Source organism: Syngnathus acus, chromosome 17 (assembly GCF_901709675.1).
Source record: "Syngnathus acus chromosome 17, fSynAcu1.2, whole genome shotgun sequence".
Classification (NCBI taxonomy): Eukaryota; Metazoa; Chordata; class Actinopteri; order Syngnathiformes; family Syngnathidae; genus Syngnathus; species Syngnathus acus.
In genome coordinates, this window is record NC_051102.1 from 9217125 (window position 1) to 9234442 (window position 17318).

The 17318-nt window shown below is 44.9% G+C and overlaps 1 protein-coding gene across 6 annotated transcripts; it reads right to left on the reverse strand.

Moving 5' to 3' along the window:
- Positions 1-896: 896 nt before the first annotated feature.
- On the reverse strand, positions 897-16604 carry prkag2b (protein kinase, AMP-activated, gamma 2 non-catalytic subunit b). 6 transcript variants are annotated; one of them, XM_037275175.1, is made up of 16 exons: positions 16362-16604; positions 15275-15337; positions 14042-14270; positions 9258-9472; positions 7295-7346; positions 6350-6456; positions 5812-5893; positions 5287-5345; positions 5175-5220; positions 5010-5064; positions 4799-4925; positions 4327-4492; positions 4198-4235; positions 3972-4118; positions 3664-3757; positions 897-2111 (listed from the first exon to the last, which is right to left on the reverse strand). In XM_037275175.1, the coding sequence occupies exons 1-16, from the start codon at positions 16443-16445 to the stop codon at positions 2080-2082; spliced, it is 1596 nt and encodes a 531-aa protein (XP_037131070.1). In that variant the 5' UTR covers positions 16446-16604; the 3' UTR covers positions 897-2079. The 6 variants fall into 6 exon arrangements, with proteins under 6 accessions (XP_037131070.1, XP_037131072.1, XP_037131071.1 ...); XM_037275177.1 differs by lacking the exons at positions 14042-14270; positions 15275-15337; positions 16362-16604 and adding exons at positions 11626-11755; positions 11812-12061 and having other exon boundaries at positions 1965-2111; XM_037275176.1 differs by lacking the exons at positions 14042-14270; positions 15275-15337; positions 16362-16604 and adding an exon at positions 11626-12061 and having other exon boundaries at positions 1965-2111.
- Between the last annotated feature and the right edge of the window lie 714 nt (positions 16605-17318).

Consider the following 17318-nt stretch of genomic DNA (forward strand, 5'->3'; position numbering starts at 1 on the left):
GAGTCCGGCCTGAGCGTGGATACCCAAGACGAACAGAGGAAGAGGAGGAGGAAGCCCTCCTGCCCCTCCTGCTCGGGGGCTACAAGGTGTGGTAGGAGGAGGCCATCCCAGCACTACACAAGGGAGGATTGGGAGATCAAAGTAGATTGTGTGGAATCACTCGGGTCCACTTCTCTTCCCTCATTTGGAAGTCCATCACATCCACTCAGCCGCGCTGGCTGCCTCATTTACACGGCAAAAACTTCCTGCTGAAATGGATATTTTCCCCAAGCAGAGATCAAACATGCACAGTAGTGAAATCACACATGGAAAGATCCAAGCAGGCCAGACAGGTCATTGCCTATATTGCAATCATGGAATTGGACTGCGAGATTTCAAGTGAGCTACAGCGCCACCACGTGGCCTGCGAGGGCTCAACATTTTATTCAAATTTAAGAGGAGCATGATGAAAAATGTCCGGTCTCTTCCCAGCAAACGATGGCCTTAAATTATTCCTAAGGAAACAATTATAACTCTTTCCAAGTAGCATCAAAAAGTATCTTCAGCCTATCACTCGTTCCACATTTAATTATGTGACAGGCTCACCTTAAAATGAATTTATTTATTTTTTAACAAAAATAGAATTCTACATACTCACCATGTGATTTTTTTTTTTTTTTTTTAAATATTAGCAATAAAATGACATCCCATGTACATAGCATTTTCCAATGCTTGATGACAGCTTTTGGAGTCCGCCCAACTAATTCCGCTTGTAATAGTCAAAAGTATTTGGTTAGTTACTTCAAAATGTGCTCGTCAATGCTATGACTCCAGAGGCTCAAAATTCGGCCCGATTATCCGTTTAAGCAAACAAGAATTTTCCCCAAATAAAATAATGCAGTCAACGTAAAACCAAATAAATGAGTACATTCAGTGTCTTTTATTTTTCTGCACGCAGAAAAATAGAAAAAAAAAAGCAAAACCAAAAGAACATTCATACTGCTGTAAGTGTAATTTGTCGTGCTTGCACATTTACAGTACGTGTATCCAGCAGCATATTTACAAAAAAAACAAACAGAAAAATGCAGTCTCTTTTTCATGACGCGCTCATAAAAAATAAAGCTATCAGTGACACAAACCCAATCCTATATACATTTCATCGAGGAGATGAGTCACATGCCCAGCTGCGGACGTTTTCATTTCGCTAGCATCATTTTTTAGAAAGGAGAAAAATATATACTATATAATGCAACTTCAGTCTCTGTCCAATGACGCGTATTTCTTCAAATAGCAGCCGTCGCGCAACTAAACTGTCACACTGTGCCTCGTCCACTTAATAGAAATGAACCCTTCCCTCAAATAGACGAATCCCTTTTTCCCCCCCCACGAACAAAAAGGTTCACTGGAATTACCTCAAGGACGCTACTATGCTGAAAAGCACACTTGGAACTAAACAGCAGCAACTACCAAAGCATGTTAATCGTCTGTCGGATGATTTAGAGTGTGGAGACGCATGCTGTAAACTGCGGTCGTTCCATAATGTTGCTTACCGAGTGGCAAACATTTTTTTAGTTTGTGTATATAGATGCCTCCCGCGAGCTTGACCACTCCTTGCAGAAATACTGTGGTTTCAAAATGTCCCGCTTTTATTGCAAACTTAGATAAAATGCTCCAAATTTGAAGGGAGTACATGCTTCTTATTTGCCAAAGCTAACACCGACTGAATTTTATATTCTCAACCGTTTTAAACACTGCTGAAACAAAAATGTGTTTGCAATTGGAATTACAAGAGTGAAATTACTATTACTGGATTCATTACTTTGTTTGAACCTTCCATGTGACAATTTCAAACCCGTTTGATCTGGTCCACCTTACCGCTGTAAGGCGGCTAGAATAGTGTATTTATAGGATGTTTCTATTTATACAGAGATAGTATATACACAGCATTATCAAATGGTGGTCTGATTAGAGCAGTCAACAACTACATTCAACAAGTGCCGTCCTCAGTGCTCACTCCTCTTTGGTTTCTATGTAGCATCAACTTGCTTTTGTTTTTTTATAGGTCTCACCACGTCTAGTCTTTCGCTGGTGCTTCCTCTTTCAGTCGTTCAGGTTCACGTCCTTGCATCTGTCTAAGGAGAAGGAAGATAGGACATTTTGGAGTTAGTTTGTTAAAGTTCGTAAAGCACCAAAGTTGTTACAAATGCACAAATAAGACTATATTTAGATTTTGGGCTAAACTTTGATACTTAAATGATTTTTTTTCCAATATAAAAAAATTAAAATAAAAAAGCGTCTATTTAGACAACGTGCTTCGTCGGGCTGGGCGACGTGGTTGAATTTTTCCCCCCCTCAATGAGCTTCAATTCAATGTTCGTACAGATTACAATACGAGTGTAGCTAACTCAATCGGTCTTGGCGTGCATGCGTTAGCGTTGCCCAACTGTTTTAAAAACTTTTTTATCTTTTTGAGCGGGTTCGTTATAGTCCATTCATATTTGACTTGCCTGATTTTCACTTGAGTGCGAGGGTCGGACATGGCTAACTCCGAAGCTAGCACGTCAAAAACAAGAACTCTACGACGCTAGCACGTCAAAAACGGAACTCCTTTACTTGTATACCACGTATTCACTGGGAGGTTATTAATCGGGTAAGTATACACGAGATAATCTTATTTCAAGCGTCGAACTGAGTCGGGTGACAAATTAGCGATTTTCTTTTAACGAAGTCACGCCGTGCTAATTACTTCGTTGTGTGTCCGGTTCTTCTTCGTTGGTTTTATTTACAGCTACTTAATGATTGGAGACTTCGCGCTGCCTCATCAGACACAAAGGGGGGGGAGTTTGCGTTTTTTTCTCCCCCCACCTCAATCTAACGTTTTAAAGACATTTTATTGATATTAAATTATCACCCAGCCACAAAGTCTAGTACTATTAATAAAAAAAGAATATCTGCACACACATTTAATAAGAATATTTGCAATAACCCAAAGTATTCTTTTTAAATAATTATCTTTTGCGTCTATTGTGATAACAAAATGCGCCAATGGGGTGTACCTGAGATTGCTATATAGAAATATTTAATTAAAAAATAATTCACACTGAAGCTACATTCCTCCAAGCCACACAGTGCAGCCAAGCAGAGCGCATGTCTTTCCTATGCGAACAAGTCCATGTTCAACTTTGGGGAGAAACAAGCAATAATGGATCCTTCTGTATCCGTGCACTTGCCTAGCCACAACGTGAATCAGGCTTTAGCTGCAGGTTGTTTTTTTCTGGCAACTTGCACTTTTACTACTCTACACTTCTTACAATTCCCCGAACCATCTTTGTTACTACAAAATAAAACCCAAAGAAATTTCTCAACGAGGTAACGCCTGAACCACAGAGCACATTGTAGAAAAACAACACTCTCTCTCCCGGCCAAACAAATAAGACCAATCAAAATTCAAAGCACCATGCTGACACTATCAACTCTACAAACGCTCAAGCTTCCAGTGACATGCCTCCACACAGCCGGCTTACGATGCGGCGTGGTCGCTCGCTTCCTACCTGGGAGCAAGTGAGAGGGCGGGGTGGGGCAGGGCAGGGCGGGGCGGGAGAGGAGAGAGCTCGGGGTGGGGCGGGGTTCGGGTGTTGCATCCGGGACAGAGGAGTTGCGCTTAGCTATGCTGGGCGTCGATACCTGCTGGACTGAGCACCAGGGCCTGGAGGATGTCCGACAGGGAGACGATGCCCTCGATGCTGGAACGCTCATCCACCACCACCAACCGATGTACCTAGTTGGCACGGGAGAAGAAAATACACCAAATTTACTTTATTTTCAATAAACACCTTGATGAAGAACTGTTCACTATCTGCCAGCCAATCCCAGGGTACATAGAGACAAACATTGACAGTCACATTCATACCTACAGGCAAGTTTTCAACACCTGACTTTTTTTTTTTTTTTTTTTTTTTTTTTAAGAACTGGTGAAAAAAAAAAAAACTCACTTCCGCTTTGACAATTCTGTCCACAATGGTCTCCATTGTTTCCATTTTATGGCACTTCATGACACCTTCGAAGTACTGCGAGCGATGCTTGAGGGCCTGGGTGACCGTGATGTCCAGGTTGTTATAAGTCTTCTCGGCTGCCAGGTTCTGCACACAAGCAAGCTTTTGTGACTCATCAACACATGGGGGCTCAGTCTCTCCGCCGGCCCAACGATTTTCCACTTACAATGACGTCAAACTTGGAGTAGATGTCCACAACTTTGCCTAGAAGGGGAGGAGGGGGACAAAGTGAGCTTTCCAAGACTTTTTTTTTGGTATGTATGACTCCTAACCAGCGGCTGAATATTCCATTGACCTGACTCATCGACCACGGGCAAAGCAGACACCCTCCTCTCTACAAAGATGTTGAGAGCTTTGATGATGGGCGTTTTGGGGTGGATGAAGGCAATGTCCTGGTACGTGCCGATGCCCAACTCCCCCAGTGTCTGCTTCATGAAAGCTGGCTTTGGCATCTCACGCATCTGGACGACACGACAAGCAGACAAAGTAAAACGTTGGCCACCAGGAGGCAGCAGATGAATGAAAAATGAGAGAACGGTACCAACGACATGGACAAGCAACAGGACAACACGTGATTCAGACAACATAAGACACTTGAAATGAAATCATGTGCTTGACAAATTGTATTGTGAGCCAGGCCCTCTTTCTGGAGAAAGGGCAAAAAAATATTTCAGAAAAAATCCCAGACACAACACCTTTTACAAAATAGGGCTCAAATTGATATATACGGCTTTCCAATCTCTCGTTTGTGATGGTGCTGGACTCACAAATAGCTGAAGGAACTTGAGGATCCTCTTGTGCGTGAGAATATAAAGTGCGTTGCCGGTGACGGGGTCGATGACAGGCAGGCGGTGAATTTTGTTTTTGATGAGCGTGTACACGGCGTCGAAAAGGCTGCGACACGACAAACACCATGACGGCAACAAATCCGGAAGAACAAAATGAGCGCATCTTGATTCAGAAATCGGAGCGGTGTACCTTGCATCAGGCGATATGTTGACAAGGGGTTTGAACGTCGCTTGAAGGTAAACCTCTGTGGGCACAGAAATAAACCAATCTTGAGAGTTGAATTAAACGGTCTGCTGTTGCAAAGCTTGAGCGAGCATCAGCTTTGGAGCCCATCTAAGGTTGAGTCATGCTCACCTCTCCACGTCTCAAGCTTATGTTCTTCCAACTCGTAGATTTGCACCTGGAAGGGAAAGAAAAGTCAGTCGAATATAAAGCCAAGCGAATCTCAGTCATTAAATGGCGCTACCATTGGTGACTTGTAGTATCTGTGAAGGATGATGATGAAGTCTGTGATTGTCAGCATGCCTGTGATGAGAAAACACGGCGTTAACAAACTCGCCGACTGATGTTAGGTGAGAAGTGTTTAGAGGCTGCGGTCCGAGCGTTGCATCCGACTCCCCCGCGCTTTATTTATTTCATTATTTAGCACGAGCGGTTAAGGCTATCCAGAAAAAGCCACAACGAGCGAGGCCAAGTCACTCGCTGCACTGACGTTTCGCTTTGGCTGCATTTTCAACCAGTCTTACTTGCGAGTCAATACGGAGGGAGCCACTTAATGCTTTGTGGCGGCTTTACCGAACTTAATAGTCATGCTGCGCCAGCATCATACAACGTTTCCATGGTGCTCATTCAGCAGCGGCGCCGACGCAGTGAGGTGATGATTATGACGAGAGAGCCTAAAACATGAGACCTACAAATGCAGACGCTGAAGAATGAAACTAGCAATTCTATCGACACAAGACTAAATTATTGGTGGTTTTCGGGCTCTTACCTACAAAGCTTTGCTTCTCTGTATCCCAGAGTGGCGCTGCTCGCACGCCGTTTGCAACCAAGGCAAAGAAGGCTTTCTTAACCTGCCAAATATCATTTGGAATGGAAATATCAGTTTCACATTTTACCCAGCGGAATGAGATTCGTGTTTTAAGATGCTAAATCTCTTTTTGTGTGCGTATGGCCTCTTTCTCATGGGCCGGGGGAAGCAGAGGAAGTTGTGCGAGGTGAAAGGAAACTTCTGAATTCCCTTTAATCTGCTGGGAGTTATTTCCTCTTCTCTCAGATAAGAGTTTGTAGCCCTCGTCTCTGTGGATTTAGTGGTTGACGATATACACTTCAAAGAACTGGCAGGCTTACTGTTTAACAGCTTTATAGCGCACTCATCTTAGTTTCAGCCTCGAGCCAAAAAGGTGATCCCAGGTCAAAAACACGACTTCTATCGCCGTTTATTATTAACCCAGCTGTGCCAAGAACAAGCACACTCAACATAAGATGGTCAAGGACTTGATAAAGAGACGACAACAACCCACACTCACTTGGAGAGCTGTGTCGAACACCACCAGCTTGGAGCTGGTTGGCACAATGTCGTAGCACTTGTGTGATTTCATAAAGCGCATGTAAATATCACTCTCAGGCTCAGCAGCTGTAAGAAAGACACACACGCACAAAAAAAGGAATAACGTTGAGAACAGGGAGACGTTTCACAGGGAAAACATAATGAGCACTTGGAAACAACACGTGCTTGACAGCCTAAACAACCATTATGGCTCTGGAGCACTCACTTCCACTTTATTGTGCCCTCCCACTCATCGTTAAACTCTGGAAGAGGCGAGGATAGCAGGATGAAACTGATACTTTCCTACACTTTAAAAGGCTTTGTGTGGACGCTGATAGGATAACCCACTCTTATGTTCAGGTGCATCTCAATAAATGAGACAACTATTATAGAAAGGTTCTTTCATTTTAGTGGGTCAATTCAAACAGTTTGGTAGAGATTCCTAAACAAACTAGAATACACTTTCACTTAATTTCTGCAATGAACACAATTTCGATTGTTTGTATAATATTGCAGTTTCATGAGATGGTGAATTTGGAATATCATCAACATTAAAATAAAATCACGAATCACTGTGTGTAAGTAAACAATGACTACCAAAAAAGGTCAGGTTTGTATTTCTTGTCCAGGAAGTTGTATCTTTTTAAATACAGTTCCTATAATAGTAACCGTATTATTTTTAGCATGATTTATTTTATTTTTTTTACGTAGCAACACTTGTCCGTTGTGAATTAGAACTTTCCTTCTGGCAACTCAATGTCAACATTTAACACGCGCAAGACGAGCAGCCACGCAAGGCGAGAGCGCGCATGATGGAAAGTATGTCCAGACGTCCGGAAGTGGCAGCCAGCTAACAGTTGCCCTCATCTCAGATACAGTTGCTAATTGTTGCGTACCACCGTTGCCGCTTTCACGTTCAACTTACCATCGTCGTCTAGTTCAAGTTTCTCCAACATGCCTTCGAATAAACCGGACACCTAAACGAGACAAAACAGGAGGTTTGTACCTTGGTGACACCCCCAGAAAATATTGAAGATGGGCGACGCACAAAAAGAAACTTTGCACTCAAAACAATCGCCGTGAAGCCTTTTCCCAGAAGCCCCTGCGGCGACAGACGAAGACCCCGACGACGTGCGTGCCACTGGCGTTTGGACCCCGAGCCCCCGAACCGCTTCGCTTGGGCTAAATATACGCACAGGGACTGAGGCGCCACTTCGCTGTGCGGCAGCAACTTCAGGCGGTGCTTTCTCTCAAGAGCACACACCCCCTTGTCGAGCCACAGTGGAACAGTCCCTCTGCACTTGACTCAAGCAGGAAAGGGGAGAGCACCCGCCGCGGAGTTTCCAAACAAAACAGGCGCAACTGAATTAGCCGAGCTTCAGACGCGACAAAGTCGTATTCCAGCACTTGGCAGTCAACGGAGCGGAAAGGCTTGCCAGTTATGGAGGGTGAGAAGCCGGAAGCTCCACACCGCGTGTTGACACACCCCTCCGCTGCTCACCATATTAGGAAAGCCCTTGTTGCTAGGCAGCGAGAAGCTGGGGATGCCTTGCTGCATCATTGCGTGACATAAGGCGGGGCCGACCGCTGCTGCATTCCATTAAACTGGGAAATCTGCACATCAGCACTCTAAGTCGGTAAAGTGCAACGGAAAGCCACTCAAAAGACAATACAACTTTACTCATGTAGCGCATTTCACAACAGCTGGAGCTGTAACAAAGCGACAAACTCCCTCCTCACAAACGCATCGCAGCCGTCGGCTGTGTTTTTATGCCGGACTCGGATCACCTGGTACACTTTCGGGTCAGATGTAGTAAACGTCGAGGTGGAAATTTCCTACGGCCCAGCTGTCTCAAATGCATAATAAAATAGAGTTTTAATGGCACATCAGCATTATGTTCTGAGCTGTTTCTCAGATTTTTCTTTGGGTGCTTCATTTGCAAGCCAATGTGCAAAAGGGCACTGCAGCAGCAAGGAAAAATGCAAAACCGCTCAGGGATGCTCGCACTGCAATGGTGACACAGCGCTTCTCTGGCCAAAACACTTCCATAAATCTGCCGCATCCCAGCAAGCACAGGCTGCACGGCAAACTTCAGAGGTTTACGAGCCATTAAATTGATTGCTTTGGGAAAAAAAAATACTGTATAATACAGCTACAAGTACATCAGTGGGTGATTTTATCAGGAGAGCCTTGAGTGGTCCTTACCCGCCACCCCTCAATCACAATCAGCAATCCTTGAGCGTCATTATCAGCAGTAGAAAACACAGGAGATGAAATATCGATCTGCTTGAGGTGTCTCCAAGCGAGCATTCGTTACTGCTTCAGACAATTATTCATTAAATCAGCACAGTAACTCCTCACTCATGACAGCACCACCATGACTCACATGCAAAGAGAGCTGTGGATACTCAGTCCACATTAATGCCGTTCGAGCGACGGCTAACATCCCGAGATAATATTTACACCTTGTGCTCAAGCCACACACTGCCAATAGCCTCGATTGACAGACACTGAAAAGCATGGTGGCTAATGCTATAGCTAACAAAGACACTAATGCTATATCTAACAAATAGACAATCTATAATGTGGAAAACAAAACTAAAGTTGTATCTTTCACATGCGTATGTCACTTGTAGCCCCCTTGCGAACATTTCCAAAGCCAACAAAAGCCACTGTCTCCGCTTCGAGACTCCAAAACTACAATTTCACGTCTGTGTTGTCATAAGGCATAACTCGCGTCCACTGATGAGGGGTTGGAGCCTCATTTAGTTCTAGATTAGCATTCAAAAGCCCTTTAATGGTCTCGCAGTCCACACATCTTTAAATAGACAGCTTCTCCCTTTAAAGGCCTTTACAAGATTAGGAACATTTTTGCAGAGTGACTGACTTGTTGTGAGGTAGAGTACACCGGCACGGGACTGGAAGGTTTCGGGGGTTTGGCGAAGGGAAGGCCGAGGCGTTGTCCCGTGTCCAGAGGCGTGGACACGGAGCGCGGACGGCAGCCTTCCCCCAGGCGTTCCGGGCTGGGGCCCCCCTGCTGGGTGAACACAGGCTGGCTGGAGGCCTGCGTCGGGGTGGTGGGCGGTGTGGAGAATCCGGAAGCTTAAAAAAAAAAAAGCAAGTCATTTCAGTGACACTAACAGCGTGCTATGACAGCTTGGAGGTAGCACTGGAAGGATGTTGTGAATATCACATGCTCGAGATGGAATGCACAACGACTGAGATAAAGCCTGGCGTGGCTGCTGACAAACTAGGATGAAGTCACTTCCACTTCCAAATACAGCACTGTACTTCAATGAATAAATACATAAACAAGACACCAGGAAAACCTGATGTGGACACTCATAGAATTTCTGTGTTTGTGTGTTTAAAAGTTACATAGCACTGCCATAGAAAATTTAAAAAAGAAAAAAAAAAAATCAGGCCTTGAAACACAATGACACACTGATGACTTTCTAACACTTTATCCAATACAATTGGTTACACGAGTGTCAGTCAGCTGTTTGTGAAGCATCTCCCGCTTTGGGCTGGAGGTGTCAGTCACATGACAGGGCCACCACCTCTCATGAGGCGTCACAATCTCACGCCGCGACATGTGACACTGCCGACATATTTGCCGGGCCGGACAATAAGCGACACGCTTTCAATAGCTCACGCAGCCGACGGTTGACTTTTTTTATTATCTCAACGGGATCTCAAATGCCCGGCATTCAAATGTGTTAAAGGGGATATGTTACGCAAGATTGACTTACATATAAATAGTTGGGTCTCTGAAGTGTCTTAAATTGGCTAGCGGTGGCCATTCATTTACAGGCTCCTGCTTTGTCGGGACTACAATAACACCACAAACAGTTGATCGTTGTTTGAAAAACATCTGAAAAACGTCAAACTTGGCCAGATAATGGCATCACATGCTCAAGAGAGAATGTACGACCGAGATGAAGCCTGAGCTTCTGACAGACATGAATGAGGTACAAAGGAGGGAAAAGCCACATGGCAGCTCGGATGAAGTTTGACTAAAGGCGGCTGAAAGACCCAGACATGGAGACAACATTGCCTGGTTTACCGAGACACAAACTGAACTGTCAGCGTCCTTGAATGGCCCAGCCAGAGCCCTGACATGAACATCTGTGGAGAAGTCTGAAAATGGCTGTGCACTAGTGCTTGCACCCAAACTGCCCAAAGATGTGTGCCAAGCATTTGACATGAGAATAAAAAAAGATTTAGGTTGTAATTGCTGCCAAAGAAAGTTTATTCATACAGCCCTTAATAAAAAACTAAAAAAAAAACATCTCAAAGGGCTTCACATGCCCACAGTTGAAGCTATGCTAGCTTAAATGCTAATGTGTAATGCCAGACACAAGTTAACCTTGAAACATGCAGGCAGCGCATAACAATATTTAAAGGCATAGATTATTTAGGCAAATAAAGTCTCTCAGCATTAGCAGAAGTAGAATGTGTTCTTGGATCTTAAACCAGACCAGAATGAATCCTACTAAAAGGCTCCTTGCTCAGATATGGCGGAAAAATAGCTAAAGGACTCATGTGTTGCAACGCATAGCAGCGGGCCGGCAGTATCTCTTGACATTTAGTTGGCGTAGAGCGGGCCCCGCTCCCGCCGTTTGGCCTTCCTATTTTAGCCGTGCTGTTGTGGCACATTCCACAGGAGGAGATAACAGCGTGACAGGGGCCTTGCTCTCCTCGCCCTGCTAGCAAGCGGAGCGGCGGTGGCGGCGGCGGCTGCGTGCCACCCAGGACACAGGAAGCATGCGTCTTGTCATAACAGCAGCTTCAAACAAAAATGGCTGCCCTTCTGTTCACATTTGGGTAGACATGGCGTAGTTGATCACTTGGCCCTTCACTGATGGCCCTCATAGATGCCACAAGTACAGCAAGACGCTTTAAGGTGAGCTGTCAGCATGTCGCACCGTGCAACCTAACAGAGCCAGATATGGTTATGTTACTTTCAAGAGGCCCGCCTGCGCTCTGCTTGGTGGTGCACTACATCACGGAGCGCGATGACGGTTCTTCCCTAAAAACAAAGACATGGAGCTGCGTTAAGCCGGTCCCAGACTTTGGAGTGAAAGGCACCGCGGCAGGGATCCCAACCGGAGACTTCTGGACTATGGAGCATTTTTGTAGGACACATGGAGACAAAGAACCATTTTGACTCAGCTAGGAGCAATTTGGAATCATCCAACGCATGCTGTTGGATGAACTAGATTGACCAGATAGGTAGAAAATGCACACGTTACCCGCCAGGCAGGACGCTTCCGACTGCTGCCTCGCTGCCAGCGCATCTTGCTCCTTGCGTTTCTTGCTCCTCCTCAAGCTGCCAAACCTCTTCATGGAGCGCGGCGGCGGGTCGCGGGCTCGATGCAGAACCTGGCCGTGACCATCCGCATTACGACCGAGCCGCACAATAAAAGACACTCGCTCACCTTCCCTTCCTCCCTTGGTCCTTTAGGGGAGGCAACTTTTCCTTTCACTTAGACGCTGCTAATCTTAAGGCAAAAGCTGCAAAGCTCCTGCAAAGATTCTTCTTGCATACCCAGCTGTATAGATTCTGCAATCCATGACAAGTAGTTGAGCTGTAATTTATGCAGGCAAAACTTGTCCTCCCCGGTGATGCGTCCGCCTCCCGCGGGAACCCTCCCACCTATCAACTGCATCAGAGTCGTAAATTGTCAGGTGCAGCTGTGGGTGGGTGGCGTCTCTTTTAATATAGCACCCATGAGGGAAAAAAAAAAAAAGGAGGCCAGCCTGCCGGGCAGCGATTGGTGGGCAACCGTGCCCCCTCCTTCCACTGCACCTCCCACCTCAACGAGAGTAAACTCAGCCAAGGCGTGACACGAGCTGCTTCTGAAAAAGCTCCTGAAGATGAATAATCAAGAGTGTGGCTGGCTGTTAGACACCGCTGCTGCTGCTGCTGCTGCTGCTGATGATGATGATGATGATGATGCAGACATTTGTGCTGTCTCTGACAAGTTCTTTTTTTGGGTGTGGAGACCTTTAAAAGGTCCCGTCAGGTGACAGAAAGGGGGTGGGGACATCCAGTGGCCAGTCAGCTGCTCCCAATGATGTTAGCTATGACTTGACTATGATGAGTACTTTGAGTACTCACTGATTCGGACTACTTTTGATATAAATATATGCGTATATATTTTACACAATGGCTCCTGAAAGCCCAAGGGGGGAACACACAAACGCCATGCAAAAAGGTCAGACAGGGACAAATTGACACGCTTGAGTTGGGTTCATTTTTGGAAAGTCCAAGAAATGTGCAGTTCTTTTATTTACTGACAACATGCGGCACACTATAGCAACATAGAGCGAGAAAGAGGAGGGGAGGGAAGGAGAGAGCAGGAGCTTCTCGGAGAGCCTACTCACTTCCAGATAAGGCCATGCGCAGAAAGACCAACTGTTGGCTTCAGACTGAAAAAGGCCAAGAGGATCATATTTGGTTGGACTACCATCATGGATAATCATAAGTCATGCCATCTAAATAATATTAGATGAAACTAACCGTGGCAACACAAGCTGATGAAACAAATTAAGTTTACAGCGCACCCTTGTGGCCAATGCAAGAAATCTACAAGCATTAGGCAATAAAACAAAATATGAGGGAATAATAACTTTGTTTTAGTACAAGGACCCTATTGTGATTTAAAGCATGGGGGGGACATGCAAACGCAACACAGGATTCGAACCCAGAACTGTGGCGCACGTCACTAACCACTACTCTATCTTTGCTGGGAAGCAGTTATGGCTGTCATTGTCACTTTCAGTAAGCCGAGTCAATACTTTTTGACCATTTAGCGTGATCTAAAACATTTTCCGGTTCGGCCGTACTAACTTTGCGGTCAGGCCCTCAGAGGAAACAGTGGTCGCTTATGAGCCCAAAACATGTGAGTCATCACTGCGTAGTTTAACTCTTTATGTTTCTAGCAGTACTCTCTCGCACTCTCTCTCTCTCTCTCTCCCCTCTCTCTCTCCTCTCGCTCTCTCTCACTCTCTCTCAAACCAGTGCTTGGCGACGTCTTGCGGTCACTCCCATTCACGCTTTGAGGGGACCACATTGCCATTAGATCACTAAAGTGCTCCAATAGCCAAACTCGAAGCAAAGTCCAACAATTGAGCCCTGCTATCATGGACTGACAGGAAATAAAAAAAATACCAAAAGCAAATGTTTCCTTTTTCCTTGTTGACAGAGGAAGCTTTTCACACTGCACAAGCAATCACTTGCCTGGCACACCTCAAGACCGCGCTCACAAAACAAAGCAGTGGAAAAGTTCACTGCGAGGGAAACGTGCCTTTTACTTCCTTGTTGATGTTTTGCTGCAGGTCAGTCATGCAGCATGTACATCAGGATTTGGAGATATTGTCTGTTTTTATTCTTGACTTTGACCTAGAAAGGGTTGTGCAATAGGAATAATACTTGTGCATTGTAATTTACAGAGGTCAGCATGTCGACATTAGCATGAGATGGAGCCACCTCTCAAATGTGAGCTATTTCAACCGGAGTGGATTTTAATTGTGCTCTAATTGGATAGCTAATTTGACCAAAGAAGGCCGCAGACCTTTTCCTGAAACGCTTGGCAACGTTTTGTTTGGTTTTGATGGATTTGAGATAAAATCGTCACAATAACAAAATTGAGTTTTCCGTCTTACCTCTGCGGGCTCTGGAGAATATCTTGATGCTTGCAGGGCTGCTGCCGGATGAAGAGCGAAAAATGCCACTGAAGCTGAGGCGGCGCGGGGATTTGACCGGGGACGACTGATAACAGGAAGAAGGGAAGACGTTCTTCGGGGAACCCGAGTTGGACTTCCCCGGACACGGCACCGGACTGCTGGCCGGCTCCCCCATGGCAGGCCCGGCTGAACGGATGCGACGCTCCCCCTGCGAAACCATCAGAATACACTTTTACGACGGCTTGGGAATCGCAACTTAGAGAAGACCTGTTATGAAACACCAGAAGCTGTTCTTTCTAAATGCAGCCTGGCACTTCCTTCTTTTCACAAATACACAACGCTGACAGCTTTACACAAGCGCGCATGGGAGTGTAAACAATAGCTCGTGTAACATCGTTTATTCAATCAAGTGCTAAGCTAGGAGGGAGGACGCTAGCACGAGCTTGTGCTGTTGTTTGGCCTTGGAGGCAATCTCTGCGCCTCTATTAAAGGAAATACAGAAATAGCCATTTTCTATTTCATGCAATCTGGACAGCTTCTGCTGCCTTGGAAATAATTCCGTGTAAACAGTACTCATGTAGTCCCAAGTGAGACAGTGTTGTTTTGTCTGGTGGTCCGACAAGGCCCGACAGAACGGCAATCGCTCAAGGTGGTCTCCTTTACACGTTCATTTCCCCTTTTTTGGAAAGCAATCCTGTGCTAAATCAGAAGGAGCCGGAGAACACGCCTATCTCCGACGCTCACTCGGTGCTATTGCGCAAGAAGAAATAGACACAAGGGGACAGGGCGAGGCGTGACTGGCGAAGAACCATAACAGGAACTCGCCAATAAAGCAGCCGAATAGACGAATAATAAGCGGGCCAGATAAGATGACGAGGCAAATCAATAGCTTGGCATCAGAATTGCTCTTTCAGCTATTTTCTTCATTTACTTTGCCTTGAAATATTTTGCTTGTAAACCTGTTTATTTGTTTTCAATGTACATTCTTTTAATATTTCTTAACAAGCTATTTTAGTTCTCTTTGCTTTGTGTGTCTTTACAGATCGTAAATCCTATGAAGTGTTGAAGCACAAGAGTTGCCTTGTGCATATAACAAAGATTAAAAGAAAAATGGAAGTATGAATGTGAATGGACTTCCTGCCCAGAAATAACAAATGCCCATACAAATTGCTACATATCGAAATAGTACAGGAATGGAAGGAAATTGTTTACCGTGTTTGGGCTTCTAGGTGAGCAACCCTTTTCCAACTGAGGAGAAGCAAATGGCGAGAAGTCCTGCATGGAAGCAGAGAGACATAAAGTCCATGAGGAGAGATAGTGGAAGGCCTTCACTTTTGCATTTCTGTGTAAACATGAACGCATTTGACCATGACTCGGCCAAATGCTTTCCCCCATACCAAACATACAACTTGACATTCCACACGGACAACAAAAAGTAACGGCAACAGTGTAGCAGAAAAAAGTCATCATCGTCAGACTCACCATTTTTTGAGTGTTTTACTGTGCTCCAAAAATAAAATTGAGTTATTTCCATCAGAGAGCAGATCTTCAAGTTGCTGCAATTAAGCTGAGGTGTGGCGGCATTAGCCAATTAGATGGCTTTCTGCCATCAGGAATATGTTTAAAGTCCACTCTACAGTGATACAGATGGAGTTCAAAAGTCTCCTTGGTGGTCGGAAGAAGTGGGAAAACAAAAGCCCAAACACAATACACGCCATAAAGTTCAGTAAATAACATTAAATACAGGAACTGAAATGACACTTTGAGACAGTTTCATTCAAAATAATCATCTTTATGAAGGGAAGGTTTTGTTGTTGTTGTTGTTTGAAACAACACATTTATTTGATCTCATTTCAGTCAGGGATGAGGAACGTCCGACCAAAGGAAGTTATTTAGCTGGCACCCAGCATAATAATACACGGTATATAAAGTACAAATAAACACAGAGGTACCGTTTAAATTTAAGGCAGGTGTACAACATGTCAACAGCCATTTTTGGAGAAGATAAAGACAACAAAATCATCCTCACGTTCAAACCTACGGGCAATTTTGATGAGTAAAGTCACTTAACGCACCCCTGCATTAATAACAGGCGTACCTAATAAAGTGGCCGCTGGGTGTAAATAAACCGCAATGAAAGATTTCAACTTTGCAAGCTGCAATTCAATGCAGTGGGATGGCAAAGGTGTAGAAACGAAGGCTGGCTGTCACTCAAAGCGAGCGTCGCGTGCACTCGTGCTGTCCATTAATTAGCGGATGCCCTATTTTACAGCAGCCAAAGTACACTTGAGCGACTTACGGGCAGGTTAATGCGCAGACTTCTCCTCCTCTTGGGCAGCTTCTTGGAGCCTCCCTTGCTTGACTCCATCAACGTGCTCCCCATTTTCTCGACCAAAAGCCAGCCGCTGAATAAAGGGCTGAATCACGACTATGAAACATCAACAAACCCTCCTCGGGGCGGAATTGGTAAACAGCAGAAGAGCAGAGTGACGGACGGTAGGCTGCTGCTGCTGCTGCTGCTGCTGCTCGACCACCAGGAAGTAGGGTGGGCCCGAGGCGGAGGCAGGGCACAAGTCGACGAATCGCTTTCGACCGCCGCTTGTTGACAGGCATTACGGTAATTCCTCTGTGGAGGAAAATCAAAACACGGCTGTCGGCCGACCTATGTACTGTATGTTGGAGGAAAAAAAATACACGAGGACACCGATGCGAGTTTTAATAAACCCACACAAACCCAGACCTTTTCATCGTCACCGCTGAAACGAATAAAAACGATTTAAACAGGTCTAGACTCTAAAAACACGAGAATTTTTACAATCTTATTTTTGATTAAAAAATTGCATTTTTATAAAGACATACAGGAATAAACAATGTAAACATGACCTATTCAGAATCACCAACAAACTTGGCCCAATGCCGGGATGCTACCAGGTTTCACCAGCAGATGTCGCTAAAAACCCCTATACAGACTAATGTCCAACTAGAATTGCATAAAAATTAAAATAATTTTAAAAAGCTACAGTTAAAATAGCCTACTCTATGTACCACTGAAGTTTCGCCTAACAACCAGGCTTTAATAAGTCATTTTAAATCAGACCTTATTTACCTTAACATTGACATTCATGATCTGACCTTGCAGTGTTCTTCACAAGAACCTTGAAGATGTTTTTTCCTTTTCAGATAATAAGGCGCCAGTGAAGACGCAATATCAGTAAGAATATGTATATATTTTTGCAAGCCGTTCAAGGACAGTGAT